The sequence below is a fragment of the Lissotriton helveticus genome, chromosome 3_1, assembly GCF_964261635.1.
Source record: "Lissotriton helveticus chromosome 3_1, aLisHel1.1, whole genome shotgun sequence".
Taxonomy (NCBI): domain Eukaryota; kingdom Metazoa; phylum Chordata; class Amphibia; order Caudata; family Salamandridae; genus Lissotriton; species Lissotriton helveticus.
The window spans coordinates 488,941,036-488,967,657 of NC_136061.1; the positions used below are offsets into that span (position 1 = coordinate 488,941,036).

A 26,622-nucleotide genomic window follows, 5' to 3' on the forward strand; every position below is an offset into this window, starting at 1 on the left:
AAAATTAAGGTTCAAAATGTATGTATATTGCAGGCTACAGAGGATCCAACAGATCAAAAGATTAGCTGCTGTCAACATCAACAAAGATGTTGCAGGAGCCATATTAGGACTCAAGGATTCAGTCCCATGTCCTGAATTTGTTTAAAAAAACATACAGGGGATAGGGTACAAATACCCTACCCCCTTGGCCTGATGGGGGTATACTAAAGGCACATCCTTCCCGAGGCCTTTGAAGGCCCCAGGGACCCCATGGCCTAGGTCTGATATATTACAGTATCCTGGGGCCCCCATCCCCAGGGACATTGTAGATTGCTCCCGCCTAGAGGGGGCAGGAAAAAAAGCTGCTTCCGGATGGGCAGGAGACAAACACTAGATTGCTCTCAGCCTGGTGGTAGCAAAAGAAAAGCTGATCCCAGCCGGGCGGGATTAACTAGTGAAGTTGGCTCCCTCCAGTACTCTGGATCGGTTCTAGATAGTGGGCTGGCGGGGCCATGTATGCCAGGAGTCTCCCCACGCAGCCCCATGGGCAGTAAAGGTTGGGGGTGTACCGGGTGGGACTGTGCAGCCCACTTAAAAAAAAAAAGATTACCGGTTCCCGCCACACCGTGAATGGGTGGTGGCAGGGGAAACGGTTGGGCCAAGGGGGCCATTGCCCAATCCCACAAATTCCCCATATATTGTCTACAGTTGTCGGGTGCCCTTTTTGGAATAGGGGCGCACCACCAATAAAAAGACACAGGGGGATTATGAAATGAGAGGAGTAGTTGTTTATTCCATATTCACCGTTCCTGCCAGGGAGCTCCCCATAATGCCCTGCAAGGGATTTTTTTTATATTAAATCAGGGTGGTGCCCCTAGAAGGGGTTAGGAGCACTATCAAGCATTATTGTAATAGCTGCAAGGGACTGCAGAAAGCACAGCAGCCCCCATTAAAGCATTTTTTTTAAAACTGACCGGTAGTCTCCTGGGTCAATGAATGCATGACCCCAGGAGAGCTTACCATTTTTTTTAAAGCACTCAGAGCTGGAGCTGTATGCTTTTTGTCTGGTGTTGGGGGGACCTCTTCTGGTTGGTTTTATGGCTGTATTTTGTGGCCTGAAGAGTGTGAAATAAAGACTCAACACATGTTTATCGTTGCTTTGAATAAAAATGCTTTATGTAAAATATTTGTATTACTAATCATAGCCATATACATGGGAATACATTAGATTACAGTTATTTATAAATTAGCATGGTATTTTGAGGACAAAACAAATAGGTCTGCTTTCTATATGTTGATGTGCTGGCCCCCTGATAAAGCCAATAGTCCTGTTTTTCCTATTTTGGACTTCTGACTCTTTGAGGAAGTCATTAGGTCTGCAGTATGCTTTATATTGGAGGCATGGTTTCATGCAGGGCAATGCTGTATGCCTGCTTTTTAAGCAATTGTACGTTCTAAAACGCATACACTTAACTCTTATTTTCTCCGAAGTAGTGCATACGCTGTAGACCGCAGAGCTCAGGAACAACCAATGGCAATCAATGTTTTGTATTTCCAAACTCTCTTCAGCTCATCCACCAACTCTGAGAAATTATCACTCCTTCATGGCACGGCCCCAAGTAAGAATCAGTATACATTTCAAAGCTTTCGCAGTACGTAAAATAAAAAAAGTTACAAAAAAATCATATGAATAGGCAATATTCTCCCAGTAGTTGAAGGGGCAAGTGTTGGTCCATATCCAAACAAGACAAATGCATGGCATTTTACCATTCTTTTAAAACATATTTATAGATATTAATTTGGAAAAGAAATGTATAGTAAAATCAGACATCAGTAGAAATTTCATCGCATGCCATCACCAAATGAGGTACCTTCAGATATCTCTGCACAAGAAGTGAAATATATTACTGAAAGATATGCATATGTGAGCAAGATAACGGAATGGGTTGAGCTTTCACCGCTTTCAACTGCAGTTACTAGTAGGTGGCCCATCTAGTTAGTGCTTTTACATTGGGTAATTCCAACAAAATGCTATAAATTAATGCATTTAATCATGAGTACATAGCCACAAGAGGTATTTCAATTCTTAAATGTGGGATCTAAGAGTGTTGTAAATCTATCAATTTAGGTTCTAGCCATAAAACATCTTCTCATATCTTGTACACTTGCAACATTTGTTTAAGTCTCCCTGGTGTCCCAATCTTTAGTGATAGATATGTACAACAAAGAAATTCCGCACACAATGATTATATACTCATTCTAAGTCAGTTAGGCAACCGTCCCAATTGATGATGTGAAGAAATTCTCAAACATAGTAGTTCTGTTTTCTTTCAAACATTGCCTTTATTGAGAAATGATGATACACCAAGTTAATAAAATCCAAAATCTAGAATCCAATAGCCGACGCGTTTCGTCCCTATCTGGACTTATTCACGGCTATAGAAATGTATGTACAAATAAATTTTTTCAAGAAGACATTCAAATACAAATATATACATATATATACAACACCAGACACATGAAGATAAACTTTTTTGAACATTCCACAATTAAAACCTATTTGGAAGTTAGCTGTGTTGTATCATTTCATTATAGCATCTTTACAAGGGGAGGAAGGGAAACATTTGTTTATACATCTTCGGTTTCCTTACGTAGATAAGGAGCCACTACTGCCTATTTACAGTCGCATTGGAGTCTTTATGTGGTCACATACCTCAATACTAGTTTCCAAGTGTATATCCACTTTCAACCTTCATCGTCTACAATTGTGTTTTGAAACACAAATTTTGTATAGTGTGCAATTATCTGTAATAATAAGAATCACATATGTATACTATTTACACGTATTACACTATTATACTTTGTTTACATTAAAAGTATACAGCATCAGTATCTATACATACACATATATACACATTTATTTTGGTACATTGTAGAGAGAGAAGATGTTAAAAAAACAATAGATATTAGTTGAACAGACATATGGCCCATTTATATGGTTCAAAATGGATCATATAAATTGTGATGTGTCTAGCCATTTCTGAACAAGCAAGGTACTTCATGTGTTATACCATTATTGTTTTGTCCTATTAAGGCATTTGTTTAAATATACATGCAGTCACATTTGTATTTTTACGAATGGGCAGGCAACAAGTATTCAGAATACAATACGTAGACATTTGTTTAAAATGCAGTAACATAATGATAATATATACAGTCCCATATTAGTCACTACACTTACTTTTTCGGGTGGCGTGATAACCATATAAGTCCAGCATGGCGTCTGCTTTGTTGTCTCGAAACAGAACGCCACGGTTCTTGTCATTTTTATATCCTAAGGAGTCAACCCGAGGCACCTGTGGTGGTAGAAACTAAAGACAGTAATTGGTTAACTCACATAACCGCCATCTTGGTGTAAGACGGTGGATTTGTACATCTACAGTCGTTCTTTGCTATAGTCTATGTTTATAACGCAGACAAGCACACACGTTTTTATAAACGCATATGTCCATGTATTATGCAGAATTAATCCCAATGCAACCAGCCTGCTGAGATTGTCCCTGAGATTGTTCGATTAGGCGCCACTGGAAATAATACACTGGTGCCATATTGGAGAGTTCAAATGCACTACTGGAGTCCATAGCCATGTACCAGGAGATCTATATTTTCATATGCATGGCGGATCATAATTTTGTTTATGAAAGAAATTGAAAAAGTTTTTTGTCCCTTCCTAAAAGTATGACACAAAAACACACTTGTATGTTTTTTGTGAAAATATATGGCCATATGTTACGGGACATTCATTCAAACGTTACCAATGAGCTGATATTATCATTAAAAATGTCCAATTAGGCACCACTAAAAGTTTCAAATGAGCGCCGTATTGGAAAGTGCAAATGTATCTGTGGAGTTCATTACTATATACAGAGAATCCCATATCTTAATATGCATAGAGAGTTGTATTTACGGTTATGGCAAACAGTAAGAGTTTCTATTGCCATGCAGTTAGTGTGGTACTGTATCAGTGAGGAAAATATACCCATATAACTCTATTGTTAACACTAAGTCAAACAACCCGTATTGCAAATATTGATTTCAAAATAAGAGACATGATTACAATATATAATATTGCGTATACATACAAGAATCATTGATGTCTAGTTATGCAAAAAATGATTTTGTTTGATGTTACAGGAGACACAGTGTGAAACTGTATCAGTGAGGCAAAATGTAAAAATATTCCCCTATTGTTATTACTAGATCAAATGACCCACATTGCAAATATTAAATTTAACATAAGGGACAAGGTTACATTGTGTAATATTGAGTATACATTTAGAATTCATTAGTGTCTAGTAATGACAAAATTGTTATTTAGTTTGATGTTACAAGAGACACAGTAATTTTGGCATTGATCAGGGGAGAGATCAAATAGTCATTGCAAATATTAAATTTAACATAAGGGACAAGGTTACATTGTGTAATATTGAGTATACATTTAGAATTCATTAGTGTCTAGTAATGACAAAATTGTTATTTAGTTTGATGTTACAAGAGACACAGTAATTTTGGCATTGATCAGGGGAGAGATCAAATAGTCATATTAGTTGTAAGGAACACATTTCCATTCCATTGTTTTAAATTGGTACATAGGGATTGTTAGTCCTCAGGTTAAGTGTGATGTTAGATAGAAGGAAAGAATGTTTTTCTCCTAACTGTGGCGAACCATAACAGATCATAGGAAGTGATGAGATTCGTTATTGACATTGAGTCCAAACTTCACGCTACGTAGGCGGCAAATCCATTTCGCTTCAAGTTGCCTCAATGACAATTCTCTGTTTCCACCACTTTCATATGCCACTACATGATCAATTGCATGAAACTTAATGGTCTTATTATTAGGATGGTGTCAGGGACTGTCCAGGACTATGTCAGAAGCACAGTCAGGAACTTGGGCAAGGACTGGGAACTGGGTAGAAAACGTACAGTGCACAGAAAGATTAGTACAGCGCTGCACAAGATCACACAGGGAGTCACAGGAGAAAAAGAGATCCAAAGGGAAGCCTGTATAAGTGAACAAGATGGTTAAGACTAAGAAAGTAAGGGCACTCACGAGGCAATTTAGCATTCAGACTAATTACACCCAGGACGGATTAGCAAGACAGATATATAATACAACATTAACAATAAAGGGGAGTGTGGAGTAAAGCACTCAGGAGCTCCACACAGTAAGACTGCAGCTCACTTAGTTCTCATCCACAATTGCTGTTACAGATACTGACTGCAAATATCCACATATAGGATATGCATGCAAAGGCACGCTCTGTGGAGCTTATACCTATGGTGATGTTATAAATGCAACTCAAAGACAATACTCACACTGAACAAGAAACACCACCTAGGTAGTCAGCTGTGGCCACAGATCCTGGCGATCAAACAGGAACACGCAAGGCAGTAACAGCAAGGGGGTAGAACTAAACACAAGCACAGTAGACTAGGTGCTTGCAAAGAGAAGTGCTTAACAGGAAAGGAAGGAAATCACAGGGCACTCTTGGCAGAAAGCAGGTAACAAACATACAAGGTAACAGAAGTAAGACAGCAGAATAGAAAGACAGCGAACTAGAACTGGAACCATGGAAATGGGAAGAAAGGCAGGGACTGGAAAGGGATATACTGAAGGGGAGGCTACAATGGTATACTAGGATAGTGCAGGTTCAGGACTCAAGAAAACAAAGGAGCATAGAAGGCAGTGCTGGAGCAGGAACAAGAATTGAGCTAAGGTTCAAGAGTCAATGTATCACTACAGGCAGTGCTGGTTCAGAAACAGAGAATTACTAAGGCTGCAGGAGTCAGGGTAGCACTGCAGGCAGTACAGGTTCAAGGAAACAGGAAAGAGCTACAGCTCAGGAAACAAGGAGTCAAGAGAGCACTGCAAGCAGTGCACATTGGGAACTAGGAATAGCTTAAGCCCAGGAACAGGAACAAAGAATAACTATAGCTCAGGAACTCAGGCAGCACTGCAGGCAGTGCAAATTCATGTACAAGGAATAGCTATAGCTCAGGAACTCAGGAAACAAGGTAGCACTACAGGCAGTGCCAATTCAGGGACAAGGAAAACTGCTGTAGTTCAGGAACACTATGCTGTTGCTCCATATCTGGGCTCCTGGACCCCAGGCAAGCTCCATCTCATACAAACCCATAAAGAAGTTCGCATAAGACGGAGCAAACCTGGAGCCCAACGCCGTATCCTGTTTCTGTAAATACCACATGCCGTCATGCAGAAAAACATTCTGCGTGAGTATCATCTCCGAAATGTCCAGGAGCATTAGTGTGTACTCAAGGTGTTGTGCACATTGTTTGAATAGAAAGTGTTTCAGAGCCCAAACACCCACCTTCTTCTGGATACAGGTATACATGCTCTACACATCCATGGTTAAGAATAGTAAATCTGTCTGATCCCAGTTGAAGTCCTCCAGCTTGCACAATAGGTCTCCACTGTCCCTAAAATATGAGGGCAGATTTTGTACAGGCAGTTTTAGATATGAATCTACATACTCTGCAATGTGCTCTATAGGCCCACTATTTCCAGAAATTATTGGCCTACCAGTGGGAAAAGACCCCTTTATGTATCTTTGATAGAATGTGGATATCTGGAAAGGTGCAGATATTCTTGATCAGATAATAGACTAGACTCGTGCCAGACCCACAGTTTTGCATTGATGTTCGTCTCAATCTGAGGGATAGGATTGGTTTTTAATATCTCATAGCATAGACAATCAGTCAGTTGCCTCTCAATTTTATTAAGATAGTCTATACGGTCCATCAAAACAATATTCCCTCCTTTGTCCGCCTCTATCACCACCAAATTATCATCATCCTTTAGATTATCGAGAAAGGCCCAATCTTTATTAGTCTAATTGGTATTGTGCCTATGAGTGTTTGACTCATAATGTTGATCCTCCAATTTGTAAACGTCTAGTGTTACTTTTTTGTAAAATTCATCTATTGTTTTTATTGATTGGGGGGCATGTATTTAGAACTGGGACGTAAACCACTATCATTAGTACAATCCTCATATATTCTCAGTATATTGGCAAATTGAACTACATTCCCAACTTGTTCTTCATCATACAATGTAGCGATTAAATATGAGTCATAAACATCCTTGATGGATAACGTATTCTCGCTATTGCTAGACAACGAAGTACATGGATGCTCTTCAAAATATTTTTTTATTTTCAATTTGCATGTAAACTTATATCAATCCAAATGGACATTTTCAAAATCACATTTATTAGTTGGATAATGATTTAGATCTTTTTTACACAATATCTGCATTTCTTGATCACTCCGTGTCCTAGAAGATAAGTTGACTATGCTCACTTTGTTAGTCAAGAGAGGGGCATTTGGTTGACAATTAGTGTGACAGTCTACATTAGCTACTTTTTCAAGTTGCCATTTTGTTGTCTTGCTTTTGTTCCCGCCCTTGTGTTTTTGGCCACCCCTTCTTGTTCTTCGTTTGTGGCTTTCTTGCGATGTCCCAAAAGGTACCTCTGGACCTCTTGTAAAAAACCCGATGGTGCATTATTGACTAAGCCACTACTCGGGCCTTCTCCTGGGTCACTCTCAAATGAGTCAAGTGAGCTGTTGCTAGAGGAGACACTGGTATCTTTCTCAGCACTAGTCAATGTCTGTGAGTTGTTCTCTAAATCATCATTTTTCCTTGCAAATATGAATCTCTTTCGTCCCTCAATATTTTTTTCTGCTTTTTCTGCTTTAGATAGAGTTGAAAACTGTTCTGTTCTTTTTCAGAATCTCAAGATTCTTTTGAATTACATGTTTTAGAAATGTTTCATTTATTTCTCTCTCCAAGATAGCTATTTCTTCTTTTATTTTTTTCACCTTCTTTTCTGAGTTTGTCACTGATGTCATCATCGTTTTATAGGAGGCTACATACAGCCCTTCCTCCCACTCTGCAAGCAGATCAGCATCCAGATCCTCAAAATTGGGGAAGATTAGCATTCTTAAACCCCTTGGAATTCGTTTATTTTCGATGTACTTTCTTCAGGTGGCCCCATCCCATCATTTAGTTAACTCCATTTTTAATTTTTTTTCAAGACGCATGAATTTACTTCCTAATCCCTCACTTTTACCAGTTGTGGGATTTGATGCCATGGTATTGTCATTCTTTCTGTTACTAAACAGATCATCAAACATTTCCTCACGGTTATCATTATAATCCATATACTTTAGTATTAAAATGTATTGAGAAGCAACACGTAAATCAGAATGCTTCCGATCACTATCCATACTAAGATGGCGTGTACGTACATCTACGGTTGACTATCTTCTGTTTTCATAAACGCACATGTCTCCTGCTTTATGATCAGGATACAAATAATCATTAAAACCATGGTGTCTGGTTTATAAGGTTGGCACGGACACCGTGATGACTTCCTCGGTCTTCGAACAGTAATAAGGAGAAGCGCATTAAATAAAGCGAGAGTATGACAATGCCCATTTTTTGGGCTACATGTAATACTAATAGCTGTCTGACAAATACAAGCTTCTCTGAACACTTTTTTAATTTAAGTGGTATTAACATGCTGTTGATTGATAACACCGTATGATTCTCAACATATGTTTGATCCGTGATATTGCCCCTCAAGAAATAACTTCCTTCTACATACACTATGGAGCCGCACCCAATAATGTGACAGTAGTCACCCTCAAAATGTATCAAGTAACTTTGTCACCAAAATGCATACTTATCGAGTACAAGAAAACAATGCCAATTGTAACACACTATGGGTACTTGTGACTCGTAACAATGTTTGATTTGAAATGGTACTTGTTGGACTTGGCCCTTTTTGCACGGTCATCCCTAAACTTATTGCTTTTCTCCCTGCCTCATTTCTGACATGGTGTTGGTGGTTTTAGGGCTCTGGGCACTTTAGCACTGTGGTCCAGTGTAAAGTGCATGCGCTCTCTGTGTACATTTGGTGAGATTGGCCTGCCCTCCCATAGGAATGCATTGGGGATACCTTGATCAGTGTGTGTCACTGGTAATTCATGATATGAAAGGAGCAGTGTGGTCAAGTCTGAGATGGTTGGAATTGTAATAATAAATGCTGCGCAATGGTGTGCGCAGATTTATTATGACTATGTGAGAGATGCCACTATTAGAAGTTGGCATTTCTGTGTGCTATGTGTCTGCCTGTCTGATGTGAATTGCCTGTCTGGCTTGTGAGTGACAGGGGCTGGGAGGTGTGTGTGGCACCTGGAGAGGCAGGGTAAGTCAGCACTGGGCTGAATAGGACTTCTGTGCTGGGAGTAGTGGGAGGAGTAATCCCCTGACTCTGAATAGGTGTGCCTGCCCTGTACAATGCCGGCTCCGCCCCCTGTGTTGTGTCTGATCACGTAGCCCCTGACAAAGGGGAAGAGGAGCTTGGAAAACAAAGTGCTCCAAATCCCCCCTAAACCTGTTGCATCTGGTTCCCCAAGCCCTGCGCTGCAGAAAAAGAGATTGTGGGATATAAATAGGGCTGTGACCCCTTGTGTGTCATTCTCTTCCATGATGCTGTGCTGTTCCTGACCTTGCTGGGGCGTGCTGCTGTGGGGCCCAGGAGGAACTGCCATGAGGGCTTTCCTCCCTGGGCCCTGCATTGCCCCCTTGATTTCTGAGGACTTTTGCTTTTGGAGCTATGACTCCTTGTGCCCTGTGAGCGCTTCACCTTTTATTTTCCTGGTGCCCTGGGAGCGCAATATCTTGCCAGGGGAGAGGAGCTACTGGGCTTTGCAACGTAGTGCTGCATGAAGAGAGAGAGAGAGAAGGAGAGGAAATACCCAGCGTAGGGGTTCCCCACGGGATGCTGGAAATGGCGGGTGCCCACCCTGCAATCTTTTCGTGCTTGGTGGGTGCCCACACCGCTTATGCTTTATTTTAATGGCAGGTGCCCACCCAGCTTGAGTACTTGTTTTGGCAGGTGCCCACACTGCCAGCATCTTTATTGCGGGTGCCCACCCCGCATTCTAGAGAGAGAATCACCGCTGCCGGCCCAAGCAGGAATACAGGCATTGTTTGCCTGGTTGTGGGTGGGGCCTTGTGATGGCCAGAAGCGGGTTGTCCGGAGCCTCGCAGGTTCGACATCCAAGCCCCGGGTCCCAGTAGGGGGCCCGGGTGAAAAGAGGATAGGCAGCAGAGGCCGCCAATGGCAGCGCGGGGCTCCCGCAAGTGAAGGGAAGCCCCACCTGCAGGACAGCAGAGTTTTCCCCCCCCGAGAGTAGAGCGGTAGAAGTGGAGTCAGACATGGTCACAGCAGCGGGAAGAGGCTGAAACAGAGTCCTTCCCCCAGAGCCGGTGTGTGGGGGGGCTCGAGGAGACACCGTGGTTGTGCCAGTCGAGGCATATGCCGGTGCCTGAGCGGGCCCACCAGAGATCGGGTGGCTCCTATGATGGGAGCATGGTTGATTTCGAGGGCTCCAGAGCGGGGCTCCAAAGTGCATGTTTTGCCACCGCTGTGCGCAGTGGTGGTGCCTGAGCGGTCCTACCGCTGTGGGCCGCTCCAACGATGGGGGGATTTTTGGTAGAGTCCCAGTGGGGTTTGGAAAGCCACAATGGTGCCAGGCCCCTGTACTTTATTCACAGCTGCACCGCCGTAGCGGACAGCTGCATTATTGGCCACATTTTGGTGTAGAGTCCCTGAGTGGAACAGAGGAGGCACCATGGTGTCAGGGCAATTTCTTTTCCCAGCTGCACCGCACTAGCGCGGGCAGCTGCAACAAGATGAGCATATGTTTTACACGTCCCTGAGTGGGTCAAGAGAGGGCACAGTGGTGCCAGGCCCTGTATTTGATTTCCAGCTGTACAGCACTTAGTGACAGCTGCATCGTTTAGGTCTGCGCAATTGCACACTTTGTGAACTCTGCTGCATTGGCAGCCACCCTGACAATTTGGACAGAGGGCATTGGAGCCCCCTGAGAGGTAAACATCCTTTACAACGCAACTGTTACAACAAAGTACCTTTACAACGCAACCATTACAACGCAACTTTTACAACGACTTGCGCTGGTGGGTGCTCTAGGATAGGGAACAGTTTCCAACACCTTCCCTACTATCCACGGGGACTGGGGTTGGAATAGTAAATTAAACTATTCACTATCCAGCGCCCCCCAACGCAAGTCGTTGTAACGACTTGCGTTGTAAAACTTGCGTCGTAAAGGCATGCGTTGTAATAGCATGCGTTGTAATGTCATACATCCCCTCTCAGAAGGCCAGAGAGGTTAATAGGGCGTCAGGCCCTACTGATTCATGTCCTGTAATTTATGCACTGGGATTTATGCATAATGTGTATATGTGTGAGGTTCTTGTCTAATGCGTTTCACTGTAGACTAATGGGGTTATTGCAAAATGTGTTTATGCTCGTGAGGTTATTGTCTAATGCATTTCGACTTATGAGGTTATGGCATAATGCGTTTATGCTTATGAGATTGGCACAGAATGTATTTCACGTCTACTGTGATGCTGCTTACATAATATGATTTATGTTGCTGGAGATAATGCTAAGTACAGTGTTTACCAGTAATTACTGGTTGTGTTTGAAGTGTATTTTATGTTCTACATCTATCATGTGTACTTGTGATGGTTCTGACAGTGGCCCAATTGGCCCTGTCAGGGGTATATAATCCCCCGGTAAATATTGCCCAGTACCAAGTGGCACAGTGTATATTGTGTGATTACTATTCTAATGTGTTTTATGATAATACAAAGGCTATTTTTGATATAACCTTTGTGGAGTTCCTTTTGTGGTGTGCCTAGTGTGTTGCTGCGGAGTGTGTGTGTGCGCGCAAACGCTTTACACATGGCCTCTGGGATAAGCCTGACTACTCGTGCCAAGCTACCAAGGGAGTGAGCAGGGGTTATCTTTGGCATGTAACTCCCTTGCCCTTACTAGAGTGTTGTTCTCTGCCTGGCTTTGGCACAAGCCTTAGCCAACCGGAGCTCCCATTTCTAACAGTACTCTCTTTTGTACATTGGGTAGTCATACCCATAGTCGCGGCTATAAAAATGTTTGACAACACTTACAAGAGCGGTTGTCAATCTGTATCAAGTATCATTATTTCAAAACCCTGAACCCACTAAATGTAGGGTAGTTATATTAAGGTAGCGCACTTATCCGACATGCCTTGTGCAAATTATGCGCTTCATACAGCATAATATTGGTAGACCCTCTGTTATAACTAGCCATGCACTATAATGACTATTTAATCACGCGACTTATTATAATCTTCACATTATGGGTTCCACAATACATTTGAAAGAGTAAGACAAAACGGAAATGGTATAACACACGAAGTACCTTGCTTGTTCAGAAATGGCTAGACACACCACAATCTATATGATCCATTCTGAACACATATAAACGGGTCACATGTCTGTTCAACTAATATGTCTTGTTTTTTCTACAATGTACCAACCAACATAAATGTATATATATGTATATGTATAGATACTGATGCTGTATACTTTTAATGTAAACAAAGTATAATAGAGTAATACATGTAAATAGTATACATATGTGATTCTTATTATTGTAGATAATTGCACAATATACAAAATGTGTGTTTCAAAAGACGATGAATGTCGCAAGTGGACATACACTTCGAAACTAGTATTCAGGTATGTGACCACATAAAGACACTAATGTGACTTAAATAGGCAGTAGTGGTTCCTTATCTACGTAAGAAAACCTAACCCATGACCCTGATTTCAGGAAGGTCGCTCCCCCATGCCGCACAGCACCACCTGTGAGCATGTGTCCCTCTGCTCACTGCCACCGCCGTAGGTTCTAGGCCCCTCTGCCTCGATTGTGTTCTTCACTGTAATTTGTTTTCTCTTTGATAATTGTTGTTTCCTGTTTTTGCCCCCTTTTTGGCCTCTGTGTCCCTCTTGCCTTTGCTTTCTGTGCCCCTTCCCCTTTCCCCCCGCTGGTGCCCTTTTGCTTTCTGTGTCCCAGTTTTTTTCACCTGTTTTTCCTGCCGCTGTGTCCCCCGCGGCCCGCCCCACTGCTCGCCCATTCATCGTCCCACTCTCAGCTGCTCCTCCCTCCCACCTCCCCTTATAATGGCGGCCGCTGCGTGGTGAGGAGAGAGACCCTTGACTCTGATTTCAGGAAAGTCGCTCCCCCACGCCGCACAACACCACCTGTGTGCCCGTGTCCCTCTGCTCATTGCCACCGCAGTAGGTTCTATGCCCCTCAGCCTCGATTGTGTTCTTCACTGTAATTTATTTTTTCTTTGATAACTGTTGTTTCCTGTTTTTGCCCACTTTTTGGCCTTTGTGTCCCTCTTGCCTTTGCCTTCTGTACCCCTTCGCACTGCCCCCGCTGGTGCCCTTTTGCTTTCTATGCCCCTGTATCTTTTTTTCCTCCTGTTTTTCCCGCCGCTGCTTCCCCTGCGGCCCAGCCCCCCTGCTTGCCCATTCGCCGTCCCGCTCCCGCCTCCCAGCTGTTCCTCCCTTCCACCTCTCCTTATAATGGCAACCACTGCGCTGCCGTGCTCAGCGGACGATCCGCTGGCAGCCGAAGGCACGCCTAAGGCAAGCCCGTCTGTGCCCGTCCGCACCTGGACCGCACCCAGCCTCAGACCCCCTGGTCCCCGCAAACACCACGATGACCGACACCCCTACGGTGCCAGCACCCTCCACGCACTCTACCCTGGACGAACACACACCTCCTTCCTGGCCACCCCAAAGCGCACCCAAGGACCCTTCACCTGCCAGAGCTGCAGCTACACCAGCCTCCAATCCACCAAACAACCCACCTAAGCAGGGCGCAACCACCTCAGATGCATACTACTTAACACCCGCTCCGTACGCAAACACGCCGTCGAACTCTGGGACCTGCTCGATACATCATCCTCGGACGTCGCATTCCTTACAGAGACCTGGATGAACGCCTCCTCAGCCCCCGACGTCGCCATAGCCATTCCGTAAGGCTACAAGATTACCCGCAGAGACCGTACCAATGGAGTTGGAGGAGGAATCCCCATCATTCACAAGAACACCCTCAGGATCTCGGCCAGCACCGACGGTACCCTCAGCAACGCCGAACACCTGCACTTCCAGATCCACATCAACGCCAACACCACCCTTAGAGGAACACTCGTCTACAGACCCCACGGACCCCCGCTCCAGTTCAGCGATTCCATCGCCGACCTCGTCAGCACACATGCCCTCGCCCCCGCAGTCTACATCCTCCTCGGAGACCTCAACTTCATCTCGAGAACAGCAACAACAGCAACTCCACCTCCCTGATCGACAACCTCCCCAACTTCGGACTCAGACAGCTCGTCACAACGCTCTGCTGGACACACGTTGGACCCCATCTTCTCCTCAAGCAACCACACCACCGTCAGCCACACCACCAACCCCCACTGGACTGATCACCACTGCATCCACTTTGCCTTCCAGAAACCCATCAGGCACCACCATACTCAGCAGGCCCTCCACCGCAGTCATCGATCACCAGCTAATCACCACCCTCGCTTTATGCCCGCCAACTGACCCCTACCGCCACAGCCGCCCGCAACCTCAGACAATAGATCTACGACTGCCCCAACACGCTTGCCCCAATGAAGAAATCCTCCAACAGACGCTCCGATAGAAAGGCCATCTGGTTCACCTCCGAACTCCAAGCCTCCAAACAAACCTGCCAAAAGCTTGAGAACAAGTGGCGCCACGACCAGACCCCAGACAACTATGCAGCCCACAAAAGCGCCACCCGGAGACACCATCACCTCATCCGAACCGCCAAAAGGACCTGCTTCAAGGACCGCCTCGACAACGCACACAACAGCAAAGAGCCCTTCAACATTGTGAAAGAACTCTCCAACCCCAGCTCAAACACCAACGACATCCCACCATCACAAGACCTGTGTGACTCCCTAGCCACTTTCTACCATCAAAAAATCTCTGACATCCACAACAGCTTCAACAACCAGACCTCCCAGGCAGCCAGCAGCACCTCAGAAACACCGCCTACCACCCGCACAAACACCCTGTTCACATGATCCCACGTGAACAACGACGACGACACCATCCACTCCGGCTCTCCATCAGACCCATGCCCACACCACATCTTTAGCAAAGCCAGCCCCAACGTCGCGCCCCATATTCGCAAGATCATAAACACCTCCTTTGAGACAGCCACCTTCCCGCAGAGCTAGAAGCATGCCGAGATCAACTCCCTGCCCAAAAAACCCAAGGCGGACCTGTGAGACCTCAAGAACTTTTGGCCCATCTCCCTGCTCCCGTTTCCGGCAAAGGTCATCGAGAAGATCGTGAACAAGCAACTAACCCGCTACCTCGAAGACGACAACACCCTGGACCCATCCCAGTCTAGATTCCACAAAAACCACAGCACCGAAACTGCCCTCATAGCCGCCACCAATGACATCAGAGCCATCCTGGACAACTGAGAAACCGCAGCCCTCATCCTCCTGGACCTCTCAGCCGCCTTCGACACCATCTGCCACCACACCCTACGCACATGCCTCCACTACACTGGGATCCGAGTCAAATCCCTGGACTGGATCACCTCCTTCCTCACCGGCAGAACCGAGAGTGTGCCTCCCTGTACCTTTCCGAAGCCACCATCACCTGCAGCGTCCACCGAAAAATCATCATTTAGCCCAACCCTTTTTAACATCAACATGGCACCGCTCACCAACATCGTCCGAGCACACCACCTCAACATCGTCTCGCACGCCGACGACACGCAGCTGATCCTCTCCCTCACCAAAGACGCAGCCTTCGCCAAATCCATCCTCCATGTGGGAATGAAGGCTGTCTCAGAATGAATGAGAACCACCCGACTCAAACTGAACTCGGACAAGACGGAGAACCTCATCTTGGCTCCACCCCCTCCGCATGGGACAACTCCTGGTGGCCGACACCGCTGGGAGCTGTTCCAACACCCACAAACCACACACGCAATCTGTGGTTCATCCTATACTCAACACTTGCCATGACCCAGCAAGTCAACACTGTCTCCTCCTCCTGCTTCTACACCTTCCGAATGCTCTGCAAGATCTACAGATGGATCCCCACCGAAACCAGGAGAACGGTCACCCAGGCACTCGTCACCATCAGGCTGGACTGCGGCAACACCCTCTACGCAGAAACCACGGCCACACTCCAGAAAAGACTTCAGCACATACAGAACGCCTCAGCACGCCTCATCCTTGGACTCCCCCGCCACAGCCACATCACCACCTACAAGACCTGCACTGGCTCCCGGTCAACAAGTGGATCAGTTTCAAACTCCTAACCCACATGCACAAAGCACTCCACAACACTGTACCAGCATACCTCAACGAATGACTGCCCTTCTACACCCCGAACTGCTAGCTGCGCTCCGCAGACCTCGCCTTCGCCACCGTCCCACGCATCCGTCGAACGACCACCGGCGGCAGATCCTTCTCCCACCTCACCGCAAAGACATGGAACACCCTCCCTCCCCATCTACGTAAGACCCAGGACTTGCTCACCTTCAGGAGGCGCCTCAAGACATGGCTGTTCGACCAGTAGATCCCCCCCAGCACCTTGAGACCCTCACGGGTGAGTAGCGCACTATACAAATGTTTTGATTGATTGATTAACTAACTTAAGTCAAGTCAATCAAGCTTCATTTGGTGCATGATATACAACCATTAAAAGCATTCTAATCAAAAAGTAACATTCCTAGAAATCATTAAAATTGTACTCAAACGATTTTTCTTACGTACAAACATTCCATCAACAATTTCTGTGCGGGTTACTACTCCTATATCAATCACAATTACTATCTCATAAAAGAGAAACCATTATTAATACAAGGACGTTTAATCATTATTAAATTAGGAAATAAAAAAACATTAGATTAGTATATAGGAAATTTTACTCCATACGAATATTAAAAAACATAATTTCCCTATTAAGAACTACATTTATGAAAACTAAAACTCAGGGTCTGGGGTCAGTGCATGTAACATTTTTCTTGTTCATTTGAAATATGTAAACAAAGGTGCTTTTTCATAAAGTGCAAAGAGTGCAAAAAAATTCCTAAAATCAGGATGAGAATTAATAGTCCTTCAAATGTCATATTTTTTATACGTTAAGGCTTCTAAATGAGAATTGTCCTTTCTTCTCCTGATTGCCATTTGTATGAAAACAATGACTGCATTCCTAATTTTATCGTTTTCCAAACTACAAATGTAATTAAAAGCATGTTTATAAGAATATAGCATATTATCTAAAACAATGGTTTTAACACAAATTTCCGAATGTCCCGATAAAAACTACAGAAAAGTATAAAATGCTCCGTGACCTGAGGGGACTTACCATCACAAGGACAATTTGGAAGGTTATGACTCCACTTTCCCGATCTGGGGAAAGCTATTAGATAGTGTAGGGAGCCCAACCTTAACCTGAGCAGATGACATCTATGCTGGGTGTTTCTTATCGAAATAAGGTATGGTTGAATGCCCGTCAATGTTGGACGCTCACAGTAAGATTTAACACTCTGTTTTAAACTGGCTTCAACAACTCTTGCACGTTCCCTAGAGGTAACTAGCCTCGTCTTTAAGTCTCTTTTACTATAATCCTGAATGAACAAAGGCTCATGAAAATCAGGGTCCATGTGACAATCTTTTAAAAGATTATAAATATATTCTAACCAAGGGATAAAGTTACTATGGTCAAGGGCAAGGCAATCCATGATTATGTCCTTAGTAAACTTAGTCTCGTCTGTCGTCCAGATTGCATGTCATAAAGTAGTAACTGCTGTGCTTATAAGAACGCTAATATATGGTGCGCACAGCTCATTGTGAACCATGTTTGAGGCAGTAGAGCTTTGGACTGCCAACACCCGTTTTAAGAATTTATTTTCCTGGGTTGGTAACAGGGTTGTGTTTGCCCTCCACCATATGGCTGCTCCATAGCATGCGCCTGTTAGGCACTTACTCACGGTAAGGATTTCCAGTACCGGTTTGTTCCCTATTTTTGAAGAGGATCTAAAAATGCCCTCACAAGATCGCAAAAATTTCAAGTTACGTAAATCAATATGTGCACCCCAAGTACCATTCCTATTAAAGAGAATTCCTAAGTAATTGAAGGATGTGACTCATGGTTTTGACTATTCTTAAATCTACTTTTCCCCCAGGTTATGACAAAAGTTTTGCTAAGATTCAACTGTAAATCTTTTTCAGTCATGAATTGCGTGAATTTTTCTATTAAACATTGTAAGCCGTTCGCACTTCTCGACAACAGGACTGTGTAGTCTGCATATAGGAGTACTGGGGTGGCACGTGTGCTGACTCTAGGGGCATCAGCACTTAGGTTTTGTAAGAATAAGTCAACATTGTTAATATATGAGGAGAATAAAAGGGGCGCTAAACACATCCTTGTCGTATCCCCGAGTGGCCCTAAAATCACCTTTTGTATCAAACTGTATTCTGGTAGCTAAAAAAGTGTGATCTGCGATAAATAAATAATGATATCGTTTGGGGCGCCCAGCCCTTCCAGTGTTGGCCATAGTTTGGCATGGTTAACCAGGTCAAAAGCACTGGTAAGGTCGACAAAGCAGAGGTGTAGCTGACCTTCCTCAGCTAGCGTGTATTTCCCTATTAATAGCTCAAGGTTTACACATTGTTCTACCGTCCCAATACCCCTTCCAAATCCGTACTGGGCCTCTTTTAGGACATTGTTCTCGGTAACCCACCTTTCCAATCTTCCCAATAATATTCTGCCCATCACTTTGGATTTAGAATCATACGGGGTGGTAGCACTTAGCCTTCCCTCTGTCGCTTTTTATAAAGATGGGTACTATTATGCTTTCTACCCACGTTGCTTGTAACACTCCTCCTATGGGGGCATTAAAAACACTAAATAAAATCGGTGACCAAAAATCAATATTATGTTTAAAAACATCAACTAGCTCATTATCATCAGAATCTGAAACACACTGGAAACATTGCAACTCAATATGTTTGTGAATTCACAGGGTGTAGCTGTAACTATGCCTCAAAAACATACGTTTTCACATAAATGAATTTCCTTTACTCTCAATCAATCCATATTTTTTGCTAACCCTACATTAAAGTGCATGAGATTATTGTACAATCAGCATGCATATTTTAAGGATTTTGGAGGCCCTGGGCACAGACCTCGTTTGAAGCCCCTTTTTCAATCAATCAATTATGTGTTTGTTAAGCGCGACTACTCACCAGTAAGTTTCCACTCCATCAAGGAGGAGGTCTATTGAAGAGCCAATTTTTGAGGGTTCCGATGAGGATGGGGAGTGATGTCTGTCTTGGGTGGAGCGGTAGGGTGTTCCACGCTCATGCCGTGAGGAAGGAGAAGGAGCGACTTCCCGATCTGGTCTTTCTGGCACGGGGGACCATGGCGTAGGAGAGCTGGGCTGATCATAGGATCCTTTGGGGTGCGTGGAATTCAAGTCCACTGTTCAGGTATGCTGGCCCAGTGTTGTGGAGGGCTTTGTGTGTGTGGGTGAGAATCTTGAAGGAGATTCTGGCCTCGATGGGGAGCCAGTGGAGTGTGGGCAGGTGCGAGGAGATATGGCAGTGTCTTGGCAGGTTGAGGACCAGTCTTGCAGCAGCGTTCTAGATGTTTTGTAGCTTGCAGGTGAGGTTTTTGTTTATTCCGGCATGGAGTGCGTTGCTGTTGTCAAGTCTGCTGGTGACGAGGGCTTGAGTGACGGTCTTTCTGTGCTCAAGGGGAATCCATTTGAAGGTCTTACGTAGGAGGCGGAGGGTGTGGAAGCAGGAGGATGCGATGGAGTTGATCTGGTGGTCCACTTTGAGCTCGGAGTCCAGGATGATTCCAAGGTTACGTGCGTGGTCCATAGGGGTGGGTGGGCTACCGAGGGCAGGGGGCCACCAGGTGTCGTTCCAGGCATCTGGGTGTGGGCCCATGATAAGTACTTATGTTTTGTCAGTTTTGAGTTGTAGGCAGCTGCTTTTCATCCATTTGGTGACAGCTTCCATGCCTTCTTGAAAGTTGTGTTTGGCTGCGTTGGGTTAGTTGGCTAGGGAGAGGAAGAGTTGGGTGTTGTTTGCGTATGAAACAATGTTGAGTCTGTGGGTTCTGACGATGGGGGCGAGTGGAGCCATGTAGATGTTGAAGAGTGTGGGGCTGAGGGAGGATCCCTGGGGGACACCGCAGGTGGTTGGTGTAGGGTCTGAGAGGAAAGGAAGGAGTCTGACCCGCTGCATTCTGCTGGAGAGGAAAGAGTGGATCCAGTCAAGGGCCTTGTCCCAGACCCCTGCTTCCTGGAGTCTGCGTGATAGGGTATGTTGAGAGACTGTGTCGAAGGCTGATGAGAGGTCGAGGAGGATGAGGGCTACTGTTTCTCCTCTATCCAGGAGGGAGCGGATGTCGTTTGTATCGGCGTGGAGGGCGGTTTCTGTGCTGTGGTTTTTCTGAAGCCATGACATCTGCTGTTCATGCACACCACAGCCTGACATTATAGTAAGGAGGCAAAAAAGCACTTTCACATATGAACGATACTCTCCTGGGGTGTATAACAGTTACCTCGGCATGTCTCCTAAATTTAGAATGTGATTTCCCAAAAGTTTGGCTAAGCCAGTTGTTTTCACCTTCATTGGGTTTTACAAACATCTGTATGGCAACTTTGATGAACACTATTTAAAAAGTCGAAAGCAGACTTCACTACTATTATTATTATTATTATATCAATTAAACTGGGACTTTCAATATCTGGGCATTTCTTAGATGTCTTAAGAAAGAGACCAATCCTCACTCTTCATCTTAATCCCTTGAATCTCCAGTTGTTCGAATCTCACATCTCATTGCGTCAACAAATGTATCTTCTTCACCCCGAACCTTACAGAGTTTTATTCCTCTACTTTCTAATTATTCACACTATATGTATGTATTGTCTTTATTACTGTACTAGTACAAGTTGTGTAGCATTTGATAAATAATATTGTGAGGGCCGTTATTGGATGAAATATGTGGCAGATGTGTTGCCTGCAGTTGTTCATCGTGGGTTGTTTGTATCCTGCAGGTATCGAACAACTCCTCTCCTACTTGCGGCTACGTCTGGATCACTTGATACATTCTGCTTTTTGCTGTCTGTTGGTGCCAGTTGGGAGAAAGTGGACAGCCTGGACAATAACATTGTTCATTTAGCAACTTTATATTTCCACACAAATGTTCTGAATTATATTATAGACCTAAACGTGCCGGAATTCCCTGTCTGGGATATCCTCGCAGGTAAGTCTTTATGTTCTAAATATATACATCACAATCGGCAATAGACAATATTACAAAAATGCATGTATACTTTTGAATATATGTACCCATGTGTTATGCGCAGATATAGAACAAACAGAAAAGTAGTGATTGTGGGAATGATATTCAGTAATACAAGAACAAAGAAATGTTGTACCTCCCAACCATTTGGAAAGGACACCTCCGTGCACCTTTCCTGATGTAATGCTCTGGTCAAGCCTGTCTATTATGCCTTGTAGTGGGAACTGATTCAACCGACGAATGGACTGGTATTCCTTACTATTTCAGTGACTTGTTTTTCCTAACTCAGAACGGGATAATCGTACCAGCAAGGCACGATGAGAAATACATCTGGCACCTTCATTTTTCAACCAATTTAATGCATAAACTCTAATTTGGCTACTTCTAGTTCTTTGGAATGCTCATTAAATTCAGAAATTATGCTTTGCCTACGAGCTGGCTCCGAGGATGCTTGAGAAAAGAAAACCTTTATTTCCTTTTAGGTTTAATATTCAGATCCTTTCTGAACTCCTCTGTCTGGCTGGTACATTATGCAAGCAGATACAACCACACCAGCTTTATACCATGTAGCCTATATTGGCTATTACGTGCAAAATCTGCTGCCTTAGGGCGCTAGGTGGCGCACAAGCGGAATGGCCGCAACTCTGTGAGGCTCCCGCTGTCCGGTTGATTAATTTACAATTATCCTGGTTATACGATCCTCCACCTAAGCATCGATTACTGCCCATGCTTCACTAACCGATGGTGAATCCCGGAGTCCGAGAGCTGTGACAGTATAGCAGCGGCGGTGGACTTGACGGCGATTGGTGGTGTCTCAGCAATGTGCCCCTGGTGCTGGTGAGGAACGCGACACGGGGAGCAGCAGCTACGTGAGTGCCGTGGTCTCCACGTGGTGTGCGGGCCGCAGGTCGCACACGGCCGCAGGACTGTCTTCCAGAGCACCGGCGGCTAAGGCGGAGAGCGAACACGGGTGTTTATAGCCCCGGGCTTGGACGAGCTGTGGTGCAGAGCTAACGGACGACGAGGACAGGCGGCGGTGGGCTGTACGCGAACCAATGTGCAGCTCTATATCCTTTCTCCCTGCGGCAGCCATTACGGGGATGTAAAGTGCCTGGTGCCCATCGAGCTGCGACTCGCTATATATTGAGGCCGTGGTCAGAGCCAGGTAGGACGGTGACGGTGAGTGAGAGGAGGCACAGCCCCGCGCCCCTTGATAGTTGTGTGGCATCGGACGTACTGGCGGCTACACGAGCACCGCGTCTTCGCTGTGGAGACTAGGCCCTGTGACTTTACATACGGGCCTTGCATTCTAAACTTGAGGACAGAGTGCCTGCTGCTGCTTAGCTGGTGACATCGCTACGACCAGTGGATGGTTCTGAAGGTAAGGGGCCGATGGACTGTTGCCTCGATGCATATCTAATCATGGCGGTGCACGTGGTGAGAGATTAAACGGACTGCAGAGTAGACATAGCGCTGGGAGGCTTCTGAATTGGCTGGCGAGTGTGCAGTGGAGGCTACATATCGGGCTGGCTGGACTGTGTTCTTGGATGACGGCGTAGGTTTCCCTTGTCCATCGGCGTCGACTGTCCCCCTTGAAAACACTAAGGGGCTGCGGGCCTTCGTTCGATGGTGTGATGGCGAGGACCTAAGAGGGTGCTGCAATAGAGTGGGGGCTCCTGCTCTGCATGGCCATCGCCCCCTGCTAGGGCCTGGGGCTAAGGTACTACTAGCTTATGACACTGAGCAGGCAATAGTGGGGGTCTTCAGTTACTTAAGCGACACTTTGCAGCACGGTCTCTCAAGCTGTTGGAGGGAGACGGTATTGTCTTTGCGGTTGCGACCCTATCGCGAGGCATTGGAGACCCTGCTGTTACTGCACTTAGAACTGGCCATTGACAGAGGTGTACCGGCCTGCATACTACTATACCGGTATCACAGAGTGATTGAGAGCAGTGTTGGACGGGTGTGAGCGTTGCACCATTGGCCGACTTGACTCACGACAGCCGCGTCTCACCTTTGAGGCTAAGAAAAACCCCAAAAAGATGCCAGCGGAGAAGGGGCCCGAGGTGTTGGAGGCGGGGCTGGTGGGCCTCCCAGCTCTGCAAATGATATGCACACCATTCTCACTGAAATGCAACAAGGCTTCGTGACAATAGCGGAGAAATTGGGCACACTCACAACCCGTATGGATGGTATTGCGCGAAAGCTGGAAAACCACGATGCCCGCCTCAAAGAAGCAGAGCAGCGGATATCAGACTCAGAGGATGTCACTGAACAATAGAAAACTGCGGTGATGCAAATGGATAACCTCATGAGGATAATCGATGCCAAAAACAAGGATATTGATAAGGTAATAATGTACGCATCCTAGGCATGCCAGAGAGCACCAACACAGGGCGCTTAGAGCATTATGTGGAGAAACTACTGATGGTGATTACTGACGAGGGTGCACTCTCTGCCCAATTTATATGTGAGAGAGCGCATCGGTCGCTCGGTCCACGGCCGCCTACTGGGGTGTCTCCTCGTCCCATCATTGCGCGTCTCCTAAATTATCGAGACCGCGACACGGTTCTCAGAGTGGCGAGAGAAAAGAAACAACTTAACTACGATGGGGTTTCCTTCACTATTTTCCCTGACTTCATGGTACGTGTGCAAGAAGGGCGGAGAAAATTCAGCGGCGTGAAGCAGAAGCTATAGCAGGAAAAGGTGGACTACGCCCTACTATATCCTGCGCGTCTACGGATCACCCATCAAGGCAAGTAGACCTTCCACACGACGCCTCAATCGGAGGAGAACTTCTTAAAAGCGCTGAAACGACAGAAAAATGTCTCTGCAGGAAGAGACGAAGAGGAGGAAGCGCTACTGTCCGACGTTGAATGGCCACTTGCAGTGATGGCGGTTTAGCGATGGCATGACGTGCTCTGAACGATGGCGACAGAGCCCCGGACTCAGGACTACTCGTAATGTATACTGTTGGTTGATGTATTGGGATTGCAATCATCTGTTAACACTTGAATGTTCATTTATGATGCTGTGGAGGGGAGGTAGCCTGTTCGGATGATGTAACCGGACGCCCTAGCTGGTACTGGGGACTACTGTGCTCAGAAGGTTTCCTAGCCCGAAGCAAGGTTAAAGTGCGTCATCTAGGAGGTCGACCCCGATGTGAATATCCCCTATTGCTACATGGTTAAAGGCTGCCTGGTGGGGGGAGGGGATGGACTGTTGGTCGACTGGCATGATTGGGATGCTTCAGTGGGAGGGGGGAGGGGGGCCGGGGAAGTTCTTCATTTGCGGGAGAGTATGGAGCAGTGTGGGTTCCAGCTACATATCATGATGTGGGGGGTAGCAATGTATATGGTTCTACTACAGGTCTGTTTGTTAACATACAGCACATAGTATGGCGGGCACTGGTGGGGAATCGTCTTTAACAATACTGTCTTGGAACGTACGGGGTCTGAACGATGCAAGGAAGGGAAGGAATGTCTTGGCATACTTAGAACATCATCAGGTGCACATTGCACTCTTACAAGAGACACACCCCCATCCACACACTCACAGCACTTTTACTAGTGGGTGGTCGACTATGCGGTTGTTCTCATCTTACTCCTCGTATGCCAGGGGGGTGGTCATATTGATTAAGAAGACTATGCGATTCTCGGTATTGTGAGAAATTGTGGATCCATATGCTATTGTGTGGGGTAGGTTGGGGTCTGACACTGTTACTATTGTAAATTGCTATGCCCCTAACATTGATACGCCGGAATTTTTTACAACATTGTGGGGTAAAGTGGTTAATGTTGGGACACAGCATATCGTCCGGGGGGACGTTAACGTGGCACTGGTGCCTTCTCAGGACAGGGCTGATGGTAACGCGCAGTACAATGGCCGGTCTCGGGAGGTCCTGCAGGGTATTGTGGAAGAGGGAGGATTAATCGACAGCTGGCGATTTCTACACCCCCTTAGGATGGAAGAGACACATTACACATCTTACACTGGCACCTGGGCACGTCTAGACTATTGCTTCATCTCCAGAGGGCTGAGTGCGGAGCTCACGAAGGCTGTTCATTTGGCCAGGACGTATTCTGATCATTGTCCAGTTTTGATACAGATGCGGCTGCCGGGTTGCGATAGGCCTCGGCTGACGTGGCGCCTTCAACATACTGCCCTATTGGATGAGGTATTTAAGGCGGAATTGGGGGAGGGGATAGCGGCATTCTTTCCTCGTAACAAAGGCTCGGTGGGTAGCGTTGAAGTAGTGTGGGAAGCCTTCAAGGTTACGGTCCGAGGGTATTGCATTTCTTAGAGTTTTGGGGTCTTGCGCGACATTCAGAGGACTTTGAGGACTCTGAACCAGGAACTGAAGGGGTTCGAGACATTCATGGCGCAGGGAGAGACGGGACAGGTACATAAGAACTTTCGGGCTACATTGTCGAAGTATGAGGAGGAGGCTGCACGGGAGGCTAAATTCCGGGGGCGACATTGGGTAGCGCGCAAATATTGCGAGGGAGAACGACTGGGTAAGGCATTGGCAGAAATCACCAGGCATCCACGGTACGGCACTCATGTCTTGGAAATTAACAGGCCAGAGGGCGGGGCATGTCAGGACACTGAAGGTATCCTTGAAACGTTTGCAGTGCATTATGGTCGATTGTATACCACGCAGTGTGCGGACGTGGCGGGATGTAAGGACTTCTTGGAGGATATTGCTTTATGCTGGTTAAGCGATGTACACAGGACATTCCTTAGTGCACCATTAGAATTTGATGAGATACGGGAGACTATAATGTCCCTAAAGATTGGGAAGGCGCCGGAGCTCGACGGGCTGCCTGCGAAATTCTACAAATACTACATAGATATCATGGCCCCTGTGCTCCGGGAGGTGTTCGTGGAGTCGCTAGAGGTAGGAGTGCTTCCCCGCTCGATGCGAGAAGTAGTGATTACGTCCCTCTTGAAGCCCGGTAAAAACCCCGCGGATTGTAACTCTTACTGTCCATTGACATTAATTAACTGTGACGCGAAAATTCTTGCTAAGGTATTGGCCACGCGCTTATACCTTCTGATGAAGAGTATCATCCTCCCGGATGAAGCCGGTTTCATCCCGGGCAGATCTACCACAAATAATTTGCGCACGCTATTCTCCCTGATACAGACGATTGCCCCTGATTTTCCAGCTGCAGCAATATTTTTGGATGCCTCCAAAGCATTCAATTCGGTTGAATGGAACTATTTATTCGTAGTTCTGCAACAAATGGAATTCCCTAAATTATTTATATCATGGGTACAACTACTTTACACCCAACCTACTGTCC

General features: G+C 45.7%; 1 protein-coding gene across 4 annotated transcripts in view; it reads left to right on the forward strand.

The window, feature by feature from the left end:
* ANKAR (ankyrin and armadillo repeat containing) overlaps positions 1-26,622 on the forward strand; it is a 1,199,016-nt gene that overhangs the window by 556,817 nt on the left and 615,577 nt on the right. For all 4 annotated transcript variants that reach the window (XM_078680368.1, XM_078680367.1, XM_078680369.1 and 1 more), the window contains one exon: positions 21,066-21,274. In XM_078680368.1, the coding sequence (XP_078536494.1) occupies positions 21,066-21,274 (209 nt within the window). The remainder of the gene's footprint in view (positions 1-21,065; positions 21,275-26,622) is intronic.